This window comes from Thamnophis elegans, chromosome 8 (genome assembly GCF_009769535.1).
Source record: "Thamnophis elegans isolate rThaEle1 chromosome 8, rThaEle1.pri, whole genome shotgun sequence".
Lineage (NCBI taxonomy): Eukaryota > Metazoa > Chordata > Lepidosauria > Squamata > Colubridae > Thamnophis > Thamnophis elegans.
The window spans coordinates 4516442-4534683 of NC_045548.1; the positions used below are offsets into that span (position 1 = coordinate 4516442).

Genomic DNA, 18242 nt, shown 5'->3' on the forward strand with positions numbered 1-18242 from the left:
ATCCAAACTTTTTTTTCTGCTACTTGAAAAGCGTGACCCAACAAAAGCGCGAACGTCATAAGCGCGCCGACAAAACCGCGGCGCTAAAACCGTGATGTCAAAAGCGCGTCGACAACAGCGCGCCGACAACAGCGCGCCGACAGAAGCGCGATTTAAGTTAAGGTAAGGTTTAGGGTTAGGTTTAGGGTTAGGTTTAGGGTTAGGTTTAGGGTTAGGTTACAGCGTGCTTCTGTCGGCGCGCTGTTGTCGGCGCGCTTCAGGGCTCATTCGTCGCTCATTCGTCGCATGGTTTTGTCACCGCGGTTTAGTCAGGCGCCTTTTTTTCGTTCGCGCATTTGTGGTGGAACCCTTGAAACGCAGTTGGAATTTAGTTTTATGGGCACACACTTTCACAGTAGCTAGGACTAGGAGGTTGGAAGGAGGAAATATTAATTATCTGGAGAGATCAAGGGGGGAAAAAAAGATGACTCAAAACGCCAGTAGCCAACAAATTCATTGTTGCAGCAAGAGATGCCTCATACCCCTAGAAAAAAAACACAAAAAATAAAAAATAAAATGAAACCCAAACCATACCACCTCATGATTTCTTTCTTGGAATGGCTGCTTTTCTTGAGAGTAACATGGCTTCATGTTTATGGTCAACAAGAGAAGAAGAACAGAATAAAGTGCTTTCATGGGGAAAATCGACAAAATAAATAGAACTATTTCATGGCAGGGGAAAAAAAATGGACAGTGATCTCCAGCCAGTTTTTCTAAAGATGCATTTCCCCCACATTACTGTGCCTCAAAGCAATTTGTATCCCCATCACAGATTTCTAGAAGTGCTTTAGCAGCAGAGTCTTAATTTCCCTGTGTATCCATCCCTTCTTCTCAATGGTTGTAATCTTGGACGAGAAGCAAACCCACAACTCAATGCTCCTCCTCCTCCTCCTCCTCCTACATTGCTTTCATCCCGTTGGCAGTGACGATCTCGGTCACCCCATCATTCACGGTTGCCGAATCATGGAGGCCGGAGTAATCTTTAAGTTCAGAGTTCGTGAGCAGCAGGGGTTGCTCCCCCTTCTTATGCGGTATGAGAGGCTGCCGGGTGTAATGTTCACCATCTGGAATGTTCTCCGGCAGGTTCTGGTTTTTGCTCTCTGGCAAGAGGAGAATGCAGATGATGCAGATGAGGGTACAACAGGCAAAAATCACATGGTGCAGGAAGTAGCCTTTCTGGTTGTGAAGTTCCATAATGGGTGCCGTCAGCATCCCAAAACCTGCGCTGGCCAGGACGAGGCCAAGGCCACCACCCCTGCGGAAAGAAGCATAGTTCTTCAGTATAGGGCAGCTGTCCATGCAATACGGTAACAACATTAGAATAGCTGCACTTGAGCATCTGTTTTCATGCTTCAGGCTCCCCCTCATCTCTCAATTCGGTTACTTATTAGGCCTCCTCCGAATTCCATCAGCCGGCCAATGTCGACTGGCAACTACCCGGAGGAGAGCCTTCTCGGTGGCTGCTCCGACCCTCTGGAACGACCTCCCCGTGGAGATTCGTACCCTCACCACCCTCCAGACCTTCCGCGTAGCCCTTAAATCTGGCTGTCCCGACAGGCCTGGGGCTAAAGACTTTAACCCCCACTCGAATAGTATGACTGTTGTGCTTTTAATGATGTATTGTCTTCATGTTTGTAACTTGTTTGTCCTCCCCCCCCCCTGAATTGTGAGCCGCCCTGAGTCCCCTCAGGGAAAAGGGCGGCATACAAATAAAGTAATTACAAAATTACAAATTACTTTATCTAATACTTTTGTTTAACGCCAAATATATAAAAATGTTTTTAACGCTAAAAAAACTCAACACAATTTGCAATCGTTGGAGGATTGCAATAAAAGTATAAGAGGAATATCCATGGAAAAGAACCCTTTAATTACTTAACTGAATTATAATAATGATGGCAACTAGTGGTCCCAAACCATTTTTCCAGCATCTAGCCCGGAATATAAAAAATCACCCAATGATATCCTTGACCCAGTGGTGGGTTTCAAAATTTTTTGGAAACTATTCTGTGGGCGTGGCCTCCTTTGTGGGAGTGGCTTGCCGGCCATGTGACCTGGTGGGAGTGGCTTGCTGGCCATGTGACCTGGTGGGAGTGGCTTGCCGGCCATGTGTTTTCTCTCTCTCTCTCTCCTTCCTTTTGTCTCTCTGTCCCTTTTTCTTTTTTCTCTCTCTCTCTTCACTCTTTTCTTTTTTCTTTATTTCTTTTCCTTTCTTTCTCTCTCTCTCTCTGTCAGTCTGTCTGTCTCTCTCTGTGTGTGTGTCTGGTGGTGTGTGTGTGTGTGGCAGTGGTGGGTTTCAAAAATTTTTGGAACCTCTTCTGTAGGTGTGGCCTGCTTTCCGGGTCCACTGGTGAAACCTCTTCTAACCGGTTCGGTAGATTTGACGAACCGGTTCTACCGAATAGGTGCGAACTGGTAGGAACCCACCTCTGCCTTGACCCCAATAGAAGCCAAGAAACTAGACCACTTACTATTAACTTTTTAAAATATTTGGTTACACAGTACATGAGAGAACCAAAGATGGACCATGGCCAAGCCTGAGGACTTATGTTCACTTGTTGGTCTCCTTCTGCCAAGATTGGCATGGATTATAAAAGCAAAAGGAGTAGCTGATTGGTTAATAAGTGACAATAAGTGACAATTATTGACAGCAGCAAGAGTTGTGTTTCTTTCAAGAATTATTTTCAGAAATCAAATGAATTTTTACTCAATAAAGTCTTATTGTGCCAGCCCTGTTGCTGAGATGGACATAAAACCAAACAGTTGTGTATACAGTAGGTGAAAATTATTTCATCACTCGGTTCTAACATAATCAGCAGAAATGAGGAGATGTCACAATGAGGTGTTCCGCTGTCTGCTTTAAATCTGCATTTATCATCAAGTACAATCCAAAAATAGGTAAATATGTTATTAAAAACTAATAGAATACCTTAAAACAATACACTTTTTATTCAAATAGACATTCATCATTTTCTAGAATAGATGATATGGGCTTCAGCAGAATTGATCTGCAATGTACAAGAAATTGAGATTGGAGCAAGCATTAACTATTCTTCTCTTCCACTGTTCAGCCTTTGTTTTCTAGCCTACGAAAAACAGAAACCTGGAACACGTAATTCTTTGTGTTATCGCTAGAGAGCAACCTTTCCTCAAGTTTATTTTATAAGAAATATAAAGGCAGGGAGCCGGGTTACTGAAAAAGATATACTGATGACAGACTTCTGTCTGCTCCCTTTTCACTGTCACATTTTATATCCACTATAAATTTGGAAGTCCTTCAGGAGCTATCGTTTTTGAAAAATGTTTCTTTTAGCTAATGAATTAAGTACACATGAATGTGTAGAACAATGACAATTCTGTCCAATATAACAAATACACAATGATAGAGGGCTTTAATGACACTGATTTCTAAAAAAAAAAAATTTCTAAGTGTGCCTCTTGGGATTCAACACATTATTCAGAATGAAATCATTCTTTGATCAAACAGTGGGAAACAGAACAATTTCTATCCACATTTTCCATACTATCCATGAATTTTGTTGTGTCTAAATTTACTTATCTTTTATCTAAGGTCAGCCTCCAAAGTTTTTTTTTTTTTTAAGGAAGGAAGACACCAAATAAATGTATCTGCCCCTTTCTCCATCTTTCTTTTATCTCTCTGTAACAATCCTCTCGAGATCAAGTGATCACAGTTTCATCTCCTAAAATTCAGTCTGTGGAATTTATTATCTCTTGTTTCCTAGTAGTGCTTAAAATCAGGAATCTCTACAAATATATTGGCTCTGTCGGGATTCTACAATAGGCCTTTTGGTGAAAATGTTTTTATTTATATATTCACACTTTAGGGAGTTTCTAAAAGCTGCTCCTAAACTTTCATGGAATATATACATATGCTTCAATGGGATATGGAATATGGATGAAAATCACTCCCAAATAATTTCAGGAATTATTCTCTCACACATTCTGGGTGCTATCTCTCTCACTCTCTGAAATTACTTGAGAATGATTCTCTTTCTCAGCTTCCTTTGATTTTCTGCTTGTCCCTCTTTGCCCAAGTAATAAATAAAGGGCAAAAGAAATCCCGGTTTTTCTATCCGAATGAAGAGAGAAAATGTGGTATAGTGCTAAAGATGCTTGACTAGAAATAGGGAGAGCCAAGTTCTGGTCCTCCCCTAGGACAGAAGCCAGCTGGATGACCTTGAGCAATCACTCTCTCCACCCAAATCAGCAAGCCAGATGAAAAGCACAGTCCTTATCACATCACATACTGATAAGCTTCGTTGAAACAATGAGGCAAGTTCTTTCAGTGAAGCTAAGAAGAACAGACTCTTTAGCTGAGACAATTTCAATTTTGTTCCTTTTGCCCAGATTCCGATCTGGGCAAAGAGATTGAGAAGTGTTTCAAATGGGAATGTCGGCTGGCGACTCCCCGGGGGAGAGCCTTCTCTGTTGCAGTACCAGCCCTCTGGAACGAGCTCCCCGTGGAGATCCGGACCCTTACTACCCTCCCGGCCTTCCGCAAAGCCACCAATGGCTGCTCCAGCAGGCCGGGGGCTCTTGAAATATCCGGTCCCCCGGAAATTGTGACTGTTGTATGTTGTTTGTGTATTATCCCCCTCCCTTGTTTTATTGTAAGCCGTCCGGAGTCCTTCGGGAGTGGGCGGCATACAAATCAATAAAACTATAAACTATAACTAACTAGTCTGTTTTCCTTTCATTAGCTTTAGGGATCAAAGCGACTGTATGGACTAATCACAAGTGGTATGCAAACAACAAAACAAAACAATGTCCTTACTAGTTTTTGGAGGTTTGCCCCCAAAATGTCTACTCCTAAAACTAGTTGATCAGAGGATCAATGTCTATACATAAGGATGGAACTTCAAAACGTCTTCTGTTCCTAGAATGAACTCTTGTTTAAATACCTTATTACAGTTGGGGTGATCTCTGCGCAGAAGAATACACTCAGGCTTCCAACTGCGTGCGATGAGAACATCCCCACGATGGAAAACGTAATGGAGAATTTGTCCTTTACGGTGTCACTCATACCTGTTTGGAAACATGCAAAACGTCATTCGCATTCTCTCTCAAGGACTGACAGCTCCCCCTTGTTTAACGTGCCCCTCTACCAACTACAACAGTTGGCCCCTGTACACATTTAGGAGACTGTCATGAAGAGTGGCTCCGTGCAGCCTGAAGAACGGCTCTCTTGAGAAGCTCCAGCCCCGAGATCGCGTAACACTGTTTCGACAGCGTACATCCGCCGTCTGACAGATTGATAACCCTTTCCTCGGGTGAAGAGGAAGGGGGAGAGCTGCTGAGCTTGGGAAGAGCTCCATTAACGCCCCCCACCCAGGAGATAATTCTGGGGTGTGGAAGGTGTGAGCCACCCTGCAGCTCGGCACACTCCGCGCCCGGGACTCATTCTGCTTTATAGCATAAACCAAGGCTCACGACAGCCCCTGCACAATGTTTGATTTACTTCTGAGCAAAAAGCAGGCAGAGCAAATACCGGAGAATCTACAACTGTAGGTACATTTAAACTTTAGCTCGGTTTTTTTAAAAAAAAATTCCTTCTATTAAAACTAAAGAGACAGAAGATAAAATGGCGCCGGAGTCTTGAAGGCGGGGATGAATCGTAAATTAACAAACAAACTACGGAGCTTAAGATCGCTCTACAACAGCATTGATTATTAATGAGTTACAAGAGGAATAATTGGAATAAGCGGTTTGTTTGGACTTAATAATTTGCTGGAAGATAAGCTTAATTGAAGGTTAGAAATGGCTGTAGTTCTTTTGGCAAGGTTTTTGGAAGTGGCTTGCCATTGCTTTCTTCCCAGACTTGAGAAGATATGACTGGCCCAAGGTCACCCAGTTGGGTTCATGTCTAAGGCAGGACTAGAACTCACAGTGTTCTGGTTTCTAAGCCAGCACCTTAATCATAGCACCAAATTGGCTCTTTTATCTCTCTCTTATCTGAAGTATGGAGAGATAAACCTGCCTTTATCATGCATGGCATTGAAAAGAAAAATGACCTCCAATTCCTATGTAATTATAATTAGTCTAAAAGAGAGAAAAAAAACAGGACATAGTTAACACATGCAGGTAAAATACACCTTTGGGCTCAAGGAATAGATATTCCCATACCATTAAAATCAAGGCTGTCCAAATTTAGGAGGCGGGGCTGCCCAAGGATGTCCTCCAAAAGGAGACTCAGCTAGGGCAAAGTCTAAACTTGATTCATTTCAATTTACATTTGATTAAAAAAAAATGTCACATTGATATTACAGATATTGTAGTTGTTCCCCATATGTCTGATGCTTCCCTCTGTTTTGTTAACCTGAAATTTTGTGGAAGCTTTGGGGATGTGTGGCCTTGACCAATAAGATTTATGCCTGTTCACCCCTGATTTAAAAACATGCTTGTTGGGGAAGTTAAAATACAATAACAATAGATATTAAATGGGTGAAATAGTATTTCTTCAAAATTAGCTAATTGTGCTTAAAAGGGTTGAAATAGCAGTTAGACTTATATACCGCTCCATAGGGCTTTCAGCCCTCTCTAAGCGGTTTACAGAGTCAGCCTATCGCCCCCACAGTCTGGGTCCTCATTTCACCCACCTCGGAAGGATGGAAGGCTGAGTCAACCTTGAGCCGGTGAGATTTGAACCGCCGAACTGCAGATAGCAGTCAGCTGAAGTGGCCTGCAGTACTGCACTCTAACCACTGCGCCACCTCGGCTCTATAATGCCCCCAGACCAGTGGTGGGAGTCACATTTTTTTTACTACCATTTCTGTGGGTGTGGCTTGGTGGGTGTGGCTTGGTGGGCATGACAGGGGAAGGATACTGTAAAATCTCCATTCCCAACCCACTCCTGGGAAAGGTTACTGCAAAATCCCCATTTCCTCCCAATCAGCTGGGACTTGGGAGGTAGAGAATAGATGTGGGTGGGGCAAGTTAGAGGTGGTATTCACCGGTTCTCTGAACTACTCAAAATTTCCACTACCGGTTCTCCAGAACCGGTCAGAACCTGCTGAATACCACCTCTTCCCCAGACCAAGATAGCAATAGCAATAAGACTTATATACCGCTTCACAGGGCTTTCAGCCCTCTCTAAGCGGTTTACAGAGTCAGCATATTGCCCCCAACAACAATCCGGGTCCTCATTTTTACCATCGGAAGGATGGAAGGCTGAGTCAACCTTGAGCCCGGTGAGATTTGAACAGCCGAACTGCAGTCAGCTGAAGTAGCCTGCAGTGCTGCATTTAACCACTGCGCCACCTCGGCTCAATAGGCTCAAGAAAGTTCACTAACATTAATTAAATCACATTCTAAATGATCTGGAAATGATACCTGAGTCTGGAAGTTGACTGTATTTTCCTATCACTGGATTCCGAACGATAAGATGATGAAAACATGGGAAACAGAAAAAGAAAAGAAAAAAGAACATATGAGGAAAAACACACATCCAGTTGCAGTTGTTTTAAAAAAAAAATTACAGTGTAGAATTGCTCCTCTAACTACCCCAGCACATTTGTTGTTTAATGATTTGATAAAGCGGAAATACATCTTTTTCCCTGGCCTGCCGTTTTAATTTCCAATTCCCAATAAAAATCCTAATGAGATGATAACAATGAACTGCACAATAGTGGAAGATTCCAGGCTTAGAATTAATGCAAAGTCTCAACAAAAGCTTTTATATTGATAATGTAGGGAAAATAGAGAGAGAATACAGATAGAAACAAATTCAGTTTAAAAAAAAGAAAACTCTTAAGATTTTTAGGCAAGTTTACTGGAGTCTCACAAAATCCTGTTATTGTAAATGTTAAGACTCAATCCTTCTTGAATGCGTTCAAGAAACATGATCTCCAATTCTTTTCCTGTTTCTCAAGACATCTTTGGATTATTTCAATATTATTTTATGCAACGTTATGTATGTTATATACAGATATGTAACATATACATATTGCTATGTAATATTGCAATAGCACTTAAGACTTATAAACCACTTCACAGTGCTTTATACAGCCCTCTCTAAGAGGTTTCCGCAGTCAGCATATTGCCCTCAACAATCTGGGTCATTTTACTCCCCGCAAAAGGGTCGAAGGCTGAATCAACCTTGAGCCGGTGAGAATCGAACTGCCAAACTTCTGGCAGCTGGCAGTCAGCAGAACTAGTCTGTAGTACTGCATTCTAACCACTGTGCCACCACGGCTCATAACCAGATATAAAATTTTACAGAGCTGCTTTGCTGTCGTTTGCATTTATATGAAGAGGGATATGATATGAAATCCAAAGTTCCATCCTAGTGATTCATAGAAGATGAGCATTTTAAAATCAAAATAACATTTCCTTGAAGTTTAAGCTTGACCTGTGTATCTTCACAGATAACATCCATGCAGTTGAGAAACGGAATGGAAGTTATTTGTTACTGTCTTTTTCCAAAGAAATGTTTCCAGTCTCCCCAACAGGCTGAGACTCTATAATGCTCTTCCTTCTTCCTTTCATGTATGAAATGCCTACAATCCTCCTTGGCTTCCAAATCCAGAAAAAAAATCACCCTTATCCATCTGCTAAGAACTGAAAGTGGTGTGTTCAAAGTTTGATTGTAGGCATAAATTGCATGGAGCTTTTGCTAAAATATGCCTTCTAAATGCCTGATGCCATATTTCATTATATCTGCATGGACAGAATTACCTGATCATTACAATCTCAGAGGCATTACTTAAAGTCACACAAGGCCAACATTAATTTAGGCTTCAAAAAAAAAAAGGAAAATGATATTGGATTAAAAGTAGAGGTTAAAGGTGAATCTGAGTCACTATGACCTGCTAATAGGATCTTGTGGGATCTTGTGATCTCGGCATCTGCTATTCTCAGCCAAATTCAAATTAACGCAACAGGAGTTGAGATGCTTTCCATTAAAAGTAGCATAATCAGTAAATCCCAGGATAGTTCTGGCAGAGATGGAAATGTGTCATCAGCCAATGTTTTCTTTCTCCTCAATCTCTGAATTTACCCAAACTAGACACAGAGTAGGCTAGAAAATGAATCTTGCAGAGACCCAAGATTTGGCTATATATGTGACAGGGACGTGCAGTAAGGGGAGGCAGGGGAGGCAGAGCCTCACCAATGTCATCCTGAAAAGAAAAAAAAATGTAAAAGGAAAAAGGCAAGAGCTGAGGTCAGGCTGAGCTAGTTGCTGCCAGAGTCACCGTGTGGATGACTCTGCTTAACTGTTTAAAAAAGCCTCTTAAAAAGCTCCCTCTACAGGAGGAGGCGGGAGAACGATGTGCCTCATCTAGTCTGGCGTTTTATGATCACTCGAGCAGAGTTAAGCAAGGGTTAAAAGCCGAAAAATTCCTGATGTAGATGAGGCACGTGGTTCTCCCGCCTCCTCCTGTAGAGGGTGCTTTTTTAGAGGCTTTTTTAAACAGTTAAGCAGAGTCATCCACACGGTGACTCTGGCAGCAACTAGCCCAGCCTGACCTCAGCTCTTGCCTTTTTCCTTTTACATTTTTTTTTCTTTTCATGATGGCAGGCAAGAGCTGAGTTGAAATCCTCTCTGAAACAGCTGAGAAAGGTACGTGTGTGGGTCGGAAGGAGGGGGAGGAATTCAAACTTCATCCTCCTGGTGCAACTTTGTGTGTGTGTGTGTGTGTTTGAGAGAGGGAGGAAGGAGGGGAAGGGAGAAGAAAAAGAAAAAGAAAGAAGGAAACTTATTTAGCAAAGGAGGAAAACAAATGCTGTCGCTTTAAATCGGAACTGAGCATGCCTGGCTGTGGAATTCTGGGAGTCTGAAGTCCACAAGTCTAAACAAATTGCTGCCTCACCAGTCATAAACCTCACCGCACGTCACTGCTCTGATTCTAAATTGTGCAACTGACCTACAGGAAATGATAACCTTGAATAAAAAAAGAGATGGTTATAACTAGCAGGTTGCAGGACATAAAACCCCAATTACACAGGGCACAACTATCAGATTGTACTTTGCTCTTTCTCTCAGAAGGCAGCATTTGGAGTCAGCGCACTGCATGAGCCTTCTAGCTAGTGGGATGTCAGTATATTGGCTTCAGTGATGGGATTCAGCCAGTTCGCACCTATTCAGGAGAACCGGTTGTTAACTTTCTAAGTAGTTCAGAGAACCGGTTGTTGGAAGAAATCTCCTTTTGTTTCTTTCCACTTTACAGGGCTAATCCTGTAAGGAAGGCAGGAAGGAAACATTCTGGTGTTGTTTCTAGCCTCATCTTGATTGCCCTGCTAACAGAAACTGCCTCTCCGGTTAACCCTTATTACCATTGTAACAGCTAAGACGAAGCGCCCATTGACTTGGCCACGCCCACATGATCACATGACCACTGAGCCCCGCCTACCCAGCTGGTCGTTAGGGCAGAGAACTGGTTGGTAAATTATTTGAATCCCACCACTGATTGGCTTATAAGGTGGTAGTGTAGTTTGCCATACTTGGGGTAAAACTGGCATTTGTGGTACCCTGACCAAAATATCTAAACCAACCCGGTGATATACAAGTGTAGAGATGCAGTATTTGGTAATAGGCATTCTGATGTGAGAAATGAAAGGCTATCGAAAGAAGTAAAAAAAATGGCTACATGTTAGAACTGGCTTCTGCTTTACTATACGTGAAAACAGGGCAGGGTAAAGGGAAATACAATGTAAATTGAACCCAGTGGAAATAGGGGTCCTTAGCATGGATGGAAAAGAAGAAGAGATTGAGCCAGGGTTGAGTGGATAGTGACTGATTCAGTGAATGAACAGCATGACAAGAGTATGTTGATGGTTTGGTCATGTAGGGCAGTGGCCTCCAACCTTGGCAACTTTAAGACTTGTGGACTTCAACTCCCAGAGTTCCTCAGCCAGTTCCGGATCTAAATTCTTGAGTCTTGTGACACCTATTTTTCCCTTTCTCATTATGTTCAGTTTTATATATAGCAACAGCACCTAGACTTATATACTGCTTTACAGCTCTCTCTAAGTGGTTTATAGAGTCAGCATATTGCCCCCAACAACCTGGGTCCTCATTTTACCAACCTCGGAAGGATGGAAGGCTGAGTCAACCCTTGAGCCTGGTGAGATTTGAACTGCCAAATTGCAGGCAGCCGGCAGTCAACAGAAGTAGCCTGCAGTACTGCACTCTAACCACTGCGCCATCACAGCTCATAAACTGGAAACCCTGTGGGTAAAGTCAGGGCTCCGTGAATCTGCACTAAACTTTGCAACAGTTCGATGCTGACACTCACAGTTGAGAAGGCCCAGTTGTAAAAGAGACGCCAGAGCAGTAAGGATCATGAAGAGCAGGAGACCCCCTCTTCTTCCGAGAAAACCAACCACTGGGCACATGGCCAGGCAGGACACCAGAGTGATGCTGGCCATGGTGTAATAGTCTGCATAAAAATTGTTGGTGAAGGACATCATTTCTTCATGACCCATCATACTCTTTGCAAAGCAGTGGTGTATTCCGTATCCAGTCAGCCTGTGGGAGACAACATGAGACAAATAACAGGAACCATTCCTTTTACGACTGCACAGTAAATGATTATTTAGGATTATCAGGTGGGACTTAGCCCAATCCCAAAGAAATAGGTTTCCTTTTAAAAGTCAGGTGGGGGGACGAGAAGGGCCCTAAATAATGTATTCCTCCCAGTTGCTTGGATGTCAGGACCTGTTGTGGCCCGCCAGCAGTCAGCAGAACTGGCAGTAATTGGACAGTGAGGAGGTTGGGGAGGAGCATGGGCAGAGGTGGGTTCCTGCCAGTTCGCACCTATTCGGTAGAACCGGTTCGTCAAATCTACCGAACCAGTTAGAAGAGGTTCCACCAGTGGACCCAGAAAGCAGGCCACACCTACAGAAGAGGTTCCAAAAATTTTTGAAACCCACCACGGCCACACAGAGAGAGAGAGACAGAGAGGAGAGAGAGAGAGAGGGGGGGGGGAGAGGAGAGAGAGAGGAGAGAGAGGAGAGGAAGAAAGAAAGAAAGAAGAAAAAAGAAAGAAAAAGAGTGAGAGAGAGATGAAAGAAAAAAAGAAAAAAAGGACAGAGAGACAAAGGAAGGAAAGACAGAGAGAGAGAGAGAGAGAGAGAGAGAACACATGGCCAGCAAGCCACTCCCACCAGGTCACATGACCGGCAAGCCACTCCCACAAAGGAGGCCACACCACAGAGTAGGTTCCAAAATTTTTTGAAACCCACCACTGAGCATGGGCCAGTCCTGAAGGCTGGGAAGACTCGGATGAGAGCTATGCATCGGAGGCAGAGATGGGGCCGAGGCCCCCTGGCAGTGATCAGGTGCCTACGGAGCCAGAAGCAGTGAGGCAGAGGAACAGCTGGAGCCTGTTCCCAGTGTGCACATGTGCAGAGCTGCCGGAAGAAAAGAACAGCTCAGAAATCGGGGTCGACTTGGGAGTAAAGCCACAGGTGGACGGTGAATGGCCCCTCCCATAGGAATAAAAGAGGAGCGAAAGGGAGTGGGCTTCTGCAGAAAACAATTTGTACATTCGGTCATTAGATTCATTTCAGGAGTGTGAAGATCTGTCCGTGAATCTCAGAGACTCTGTGCCTGGTCTTTCCTTGCACAGCGCCTCATTTGGGAAATATTGACATGGCAGCTTTCCAAGCTAGATAAGGTCTGTGGTCATAAATATTCCTTTGAAAGACTTTTTGCTAGGCCTTGGCTGAATGTGAATGAGAGGAATTCACATTTGTTTAATAAAAGGGGCTTTGTCGGGGATCAGGACAGTGCCTCGTGCTTTTTGGGGAAGCCCATGTCAGAACAGGACAAATTTAGCTTTATCATACCAGTATTGTTCTAGAACCAACTAGGAGACCTTGGTATGTAACCTCTACATGCCAAGACTTGACACGCAAGCTACAGCGCCACGCGGTTCAAACTCCCTACATGAGAGGTCTCTCTCCTGTGGAAAAAGACACAGTCGCGATAACTATGCAACCTGCTACAAGACAACTACACATGAATGCACTCCCAAAGATTTGCTTAGATTCATAATGGAACACTAATTCTATTCAATAATCTATATTGAGAAAAATTATTGTTCCACATGAATCTAAGCAAATTTTGGCACGGAGCAGTTGCAATTTGCAATTAGTAGTACCTGGTACAGTGGTGGGTTTCAAAATTTTTTGGAAACTACTCTGTGGGTTTGGCCTCCTTTGTGGGAGTGGCTTGCCGGCCATGTGACCTGGTGGGAGTGGCTTGCCGGCCATGTGTTTTCTTTCTTTCTTTCTCTCTCTCTCTCTCTTTCCTTCCTTTTGTCTCTCGTCCCTTTTTTCTTTTTTTCTTTCATCTCTCTCTACTCTTTTCTTTTTTCTTTCTTCTTCTTTTTCTTTCTTCTTTTTTCTTTCTTTCTTTCTCTCTTCTGTCTGTCTGTCTGTCTGTCTATATCTCTCTCTTTCTCTCTCTGTCGTAGGAATCTTTTTTATCTTTAGTGTCTAATATCTGCGGGTATTAAATATCAAAATCTGTGAAAACTCATATTAAGCTATAAATATTCTAAGACATGTTATTCTAGGCAGATAACACGAACTGCATTGTTCGCATAATCTACTGTACTCCTCCTTAGCCAGGGAAGAACAAGGGACAGTGCAGAATAAAGAAATAATATATGTACATGAGAAATGAGCTGCTTTTTTCAACGTATTTCACCGATCATGGACCAAATCTTGGAAGCCAATGTTCACAACCAAGAGGGACTATAAACTTGCTTTTAATTTTTTAAAAAAAACAGAGTTTTGGGCCAATAAAGAATTCTATTCTATTTTCTATTCAAATAACGAATTCCCTGTTCAATACTAAACTAAAGGACATTTTTCTACTCTAGCAAAGAACTGCAGAATCTAAGGCTAGCAAGAAATCATGTACAATTAGATGGCGCAGAATCTTATTTCGTTTCGTAGTGCGCAGTTTGTCTTTCCCACAACGAACAATTTCCATTAGATTAGCGCATCAGTTGACACGATCAAAAGAGCAACAAATATTTGGATGATTTATTTTTTGTTAAGGAATTATTCCTACAGGAGCCGGATGGATGTTGAAAAAAGACTCTGTATTAGGGGTACCACTGAGTGATACGAGAACAGCATCAGGCATGTGGGTAGAACATTTAATGCTGCAGTTACCAATCTATGAACATGCATATACAATCATTCCTAATATGGGCCCTAAAGAAGTTTACTATTCTCACTATTTAGATAAATAGATGCCTGTTCTGACCCCCTCTTCGCTCGTTCACAAACGACAGCCAGACAGAACTTCAAAGGAAATATATTTATCAGTCCCGGCTCAAGCTGGCTGCGAGCCCAAAATAAACATAGATAAAGTCTCTGGCAAAAAGTTACACAGCAAATGCAAAAACAAAACTCTTACAGCAAACCAGGTTTACAGAAAGCAAATCACTTATCCAAGTGTCTCTTTGAATCACTAACTCGAACAGGAACGAAACTGAACTCACGAACAAAACGAACGACGAACGTTGACTTCTGCCACTAAGGCGTGGCACCATCAGTCTTTTATCTGCAGGAGAAGAACCTAACGAGCAACAGCTGCTCATTATCCTGCATCCCGAGAGCATCCTAAAACCACTCACTGATAGCAGCTCCAAAGGCTAGCCACAACAGATGCCTTACATAAAAATTATGCCAGGGGGCAACCTGTCTCCAAAATCAACCTGCCAACCCCAAATCAACTGCCAATCCTGTTTTTAGTTGTTGTTTGGTTACAGTCATTCAGAGTGATTGTTAAGTAAAAAATCATGCGACAAAGAAATCAGTTCATTTTGAGGGGACCAGTGGTATCTTGAAATCAGTCATGACCTAGTGACTGCCTGAATTAATACCTGCAATTTACTATTACTATTAATCTTCTCACTGTTCCTGTCATCCATCTCCTCCCACTTATGACTGTATGATAACTTTGTTGCTTGTATCCTTACGATTTATATTGATATTGTTTCCTAGTATGATTTATTTCCTTATTTGTACCCTATGACTATTATTAAGTTGTATTTATGATTTGTGAAATGTATCTTTTCTTTTATGTACCTGAAAGCATATGCACCAAAGAATTCCTTGTGTGTCCATATTGGCCAATAAAGAATTCTATTCTGTTCTGTTCTATTCAGTGGTCGGTTTAAAATTTTTAGAACCTCTTCTGTAGGTGTGGCCTGCTTTGTGGGAGTGGCTTGCCAGCCATGTGACTGGGTGGGAGTGGCTTGCCAGCCATGTGATGGGTGGGCGTGGCCAACTTGTAAATGTGGTGAAACTCACTTGACAACGCTCTTGCTTAGCAACCAATATGTGGCTCAGGAACTCTGGCATTGAAGTGTGCAAGTCTTAAAGCTGTCAAGTTACAAGACCCTTGCACCCCTAACCCTTTAGAAAAAAAAACCCAGGGGTGTTCAAACTTGACAGCTTTAAGACTTGTGGACTTCAACTCCCAGAATTCCTCCTCTCGCTCTTCATCTTGATGATGTGCGGACAGGCAGGAGGAGGGAGCTGGAACCGGTTCTAAACGGCACTGTAGATTTGTGGAACTCTTCTATAGAAGAGGTTAGAACTGGCAGGAACCCGCCCTGCTGTGGTCTATTGGTATGTCTACTCTGGTGAAAAGAAGGACTAGGAGAGAGATGATAGCAGTGTTACTAGTGGTGGGTTCAAAATTTTTTGGAACCTCTTCTGTAGTTGTGGCCTGCTTCCCGGGTCCACTGGTGGAACCTCTCCTAACCAGTTCAGTAGATTTGACAAACCGGTTCTACCGAATAGGTGCAAACTGGTAGGAACCCACCTCTGGTTCTATTGTATTCTCAACAAGATTTCGGAAGTGGTTTCCTATTGTCTGCTTCTTAGAACTGAGAGAAAGGGCCTGGCCCAAGATCATCCAGCTGGCTTCATGTCCAAGGAGGGGACTAGAACGCACATCTCTTGATTTCTAACTGGGTGCTTTTAAACCACTGCACTGAACTGTCTCTCAATCCGTTCAATAGTGTGCATTTATGATGCTACTTAAATTTAACCCAGGCGGTGGTGGATGACTCTAAGGGAAAAAAAAATCATTTTTATGAAAAATAAATGAGCTTTGTTGTAATTTATTTATCAGCTTAGATACTTCAGTTGTCAATGAAGCATCTACATGCAAAATTCATTTTAGCTGATTTCTTTCCTCCCTGTTAGATGGTCCTATTTTATCAATGAGATTTCCGTGAACTTTGCAGTAAAGGTTATATGGGACCTTAATACTGGTAATGGAGTCACTGAAAAAAGTTTCAAGATGAAACTAGCAAACAAAAGCATAGACGTATTTGTATAAGCAGGACAGAAGGCAGAGCAATTTTGGACCGCTACTGTTGAACAGTTGAAATTAGAAATCTTTCCCAAACTCCTTGAAATCACTCAGGGAGTTATTAGTCATAGCTGTCTCAAAGGTACTTTTTCAAAACAAAACAAAACAACTGGACTGCTTCTCCACGTATACCTTTGACTAGATTTCTTAGTCTTTGCTTCATCTCAACTGGAATCATAGGAGGCAAACAAAAGCCACTCTCGTGGAATGGATGGCTAAATGCACAGCAGTTGTTAAAACAAATTTTTCTGCTGCAGACTGTCTCTGACAATGGTAGGAGTAGCAATTCTGGTGTTATAATATACATGTAATGCTTTGGCACTTTATAGAGCAGGGGTGGGACATGGTGGCCCAGTGGCTAAGACGCTGAGCTGTCAATCAGAAAGGCGGCGGTAGTACGGCGGTTCAAATCCTAGTGCCGCGTTACTTGTCCCAGTGCTGGGAAGGTAACAGCGCTCTGTGTGCTTTGGCATTTAGTCATGCTGGCCACAGGACACGGAGACGTCTTCGGGCAGCGCTGCTCTTCGGCTTTGAAACGGAGATGAGCACCGCCCCTAGAGTCAGGAATGACTAGCACATATGTGCGAGGGGAACCTTTCCCTTTCCCTAGAGCAGAGGTCTAGATGCAGACCACGCCCCCTCCGGTCCACGGAAAAATGTCTCTCCACAGAACCAATCCTGGTGCCCAAAAGATTGGGGGCAAAGATTGTAGAGAAAAGGCAGGCAGATGATTCTTCTTCTTCTTCTTTTCTTCTTCTTTTCTTCTTCTCTTCTTCTTCTTCTTCTTCTTTTTTCTTCTCTCTTTCTTCTCCTCTCCTCCTCCTCCTCCTCCTCCTCCTCCTCATTATATTATTATTATACAATTGTATCACAGCGGCCAGTTGTTTCGCCGGATTTGGCATTGGTTACTAGTCGGGCCCCACCCAGGGGCCTAGGACGTCGTAACATATTTTCGTAATATGCGTGCAGATCCAAGCAGTGCGGCTTTTGCATTTGACTGATGGTGATTTTGTCAATTTTTAAACTGTTTAAATGTAATTCCAGTGCTTTGGAATAGCACCCAGGTGCCAATTACCACTGGAATTACCACTGCTGGTTGTGCCATAGTCGTTGAATTTCGATTTTTAAGTCCTGGTATCTTGCGATTTTTTCATGTTCCTTCTCGGCGACCTGCTATCACTGGTACTGCGATGTCTATGATTGTGACTATTTTCTCAACCAGTGTGATGTCTGGTGTATTATGCGCCAGTATTTTGTCGGTTTGTATACGGAAATCCCACAAGATCTTGACCATCTGATTTTCTGTGACTTTTCAGGCTGATGTTCCACCAGTTTGTTGCGGTTTTAATATTATAATTTTTGCACAAATTCCAATGGATCATTGCTGCTATGAATTGTGCCGCAATTTATAATCAGTCTGCGCGATTTTTTTACAGCAGCTGAGAATGTGATCAACAGTTTGTCAGCTTCTTTGCAAAGTCTGCATTTGGCATCATCAGAGGATTTTCGATTTTGGCTTAATGGCATTTGTGCGGATAGCTGTTCTTGCGCAGCCAGGATAGTGACTCTGTTTCTTTCTTAATGTACATGTTTTTAACCATAACCAAGTTTGTTCCCTGTCCACTTATCTTTTATTTTTCCAGAAATGACCATGCAGTGCTTTGTTCTGCAAACTCCATTCTTGTTTATCACATCTTTCTGTATTCTGTTTGTCTGTTGGGCTTCAGTAGATTTTGCTCTTTACTTCGATAATAGATGTCTTGACTTTCTTTTAAATAATCAGCCAGTGCATGTTGTTCTTCTTCAACTGTTTGCTTCATTGTAATAATCCTCTGCC

General features: G+C 42.7%; 1 protein-coding gene across 1 annotated transcript; it reads right to left on the reverse strand.

The window, feature by feature from the left end:
• Window positions 1-896: 896 nt before the first annotated feature.
• On the reverse strand, window positions 897-14951 carry LOC116512386 (solute carrier family 22 member 23-like). Its single transcript, XM_032222850.1, has 5 exons — window positions 14904-14951; window positions 11295-11613; window positions 7390-7422; window positions 4962-5085; window positions 897-1294 (listed from the first exon to the last, which is right to left on the reverse strand). The coding sequence occupies exons 1-5, from the start codon at window positions 14949-14951 to the stop codon at window positions 937-939; spliced, it is 882 nt and encodes a 293-aa protein (XP_032078741.1). The 3' UTR covers window positions 897-936.
• Between the last annotated feature and the right edge of the window lie 3291 nt (window positions 14952-18242).

What these genes read in the sequence shown, in the direction of transcription:
- LOC116512386 (XM_032222850.1), bottom strand. Translation starts at nt 14,951, where the DNA reads ATGGATGACAGGAACAGTGAGAAGATTAATAGTAATAGTAAATTGCAG. An exon ending in ATAGTAATAGTAAATTGCAG is followed by an intron (nt 11,614 to 14,903) that starts GTATTAATTCAG and finishes GATTGGGCTAAG; the next exon opens with TCCCACCTGATAATCCTAAA. An exon ending in CAGTCAACTTCCAGACTCAG is followed by an intron (nt 5,086 to 7,389) that starts GTATCATTTCCA and finishes GTTTCCAAACAG; the next exon opens with GTATGAGTGACACCGTAAAG.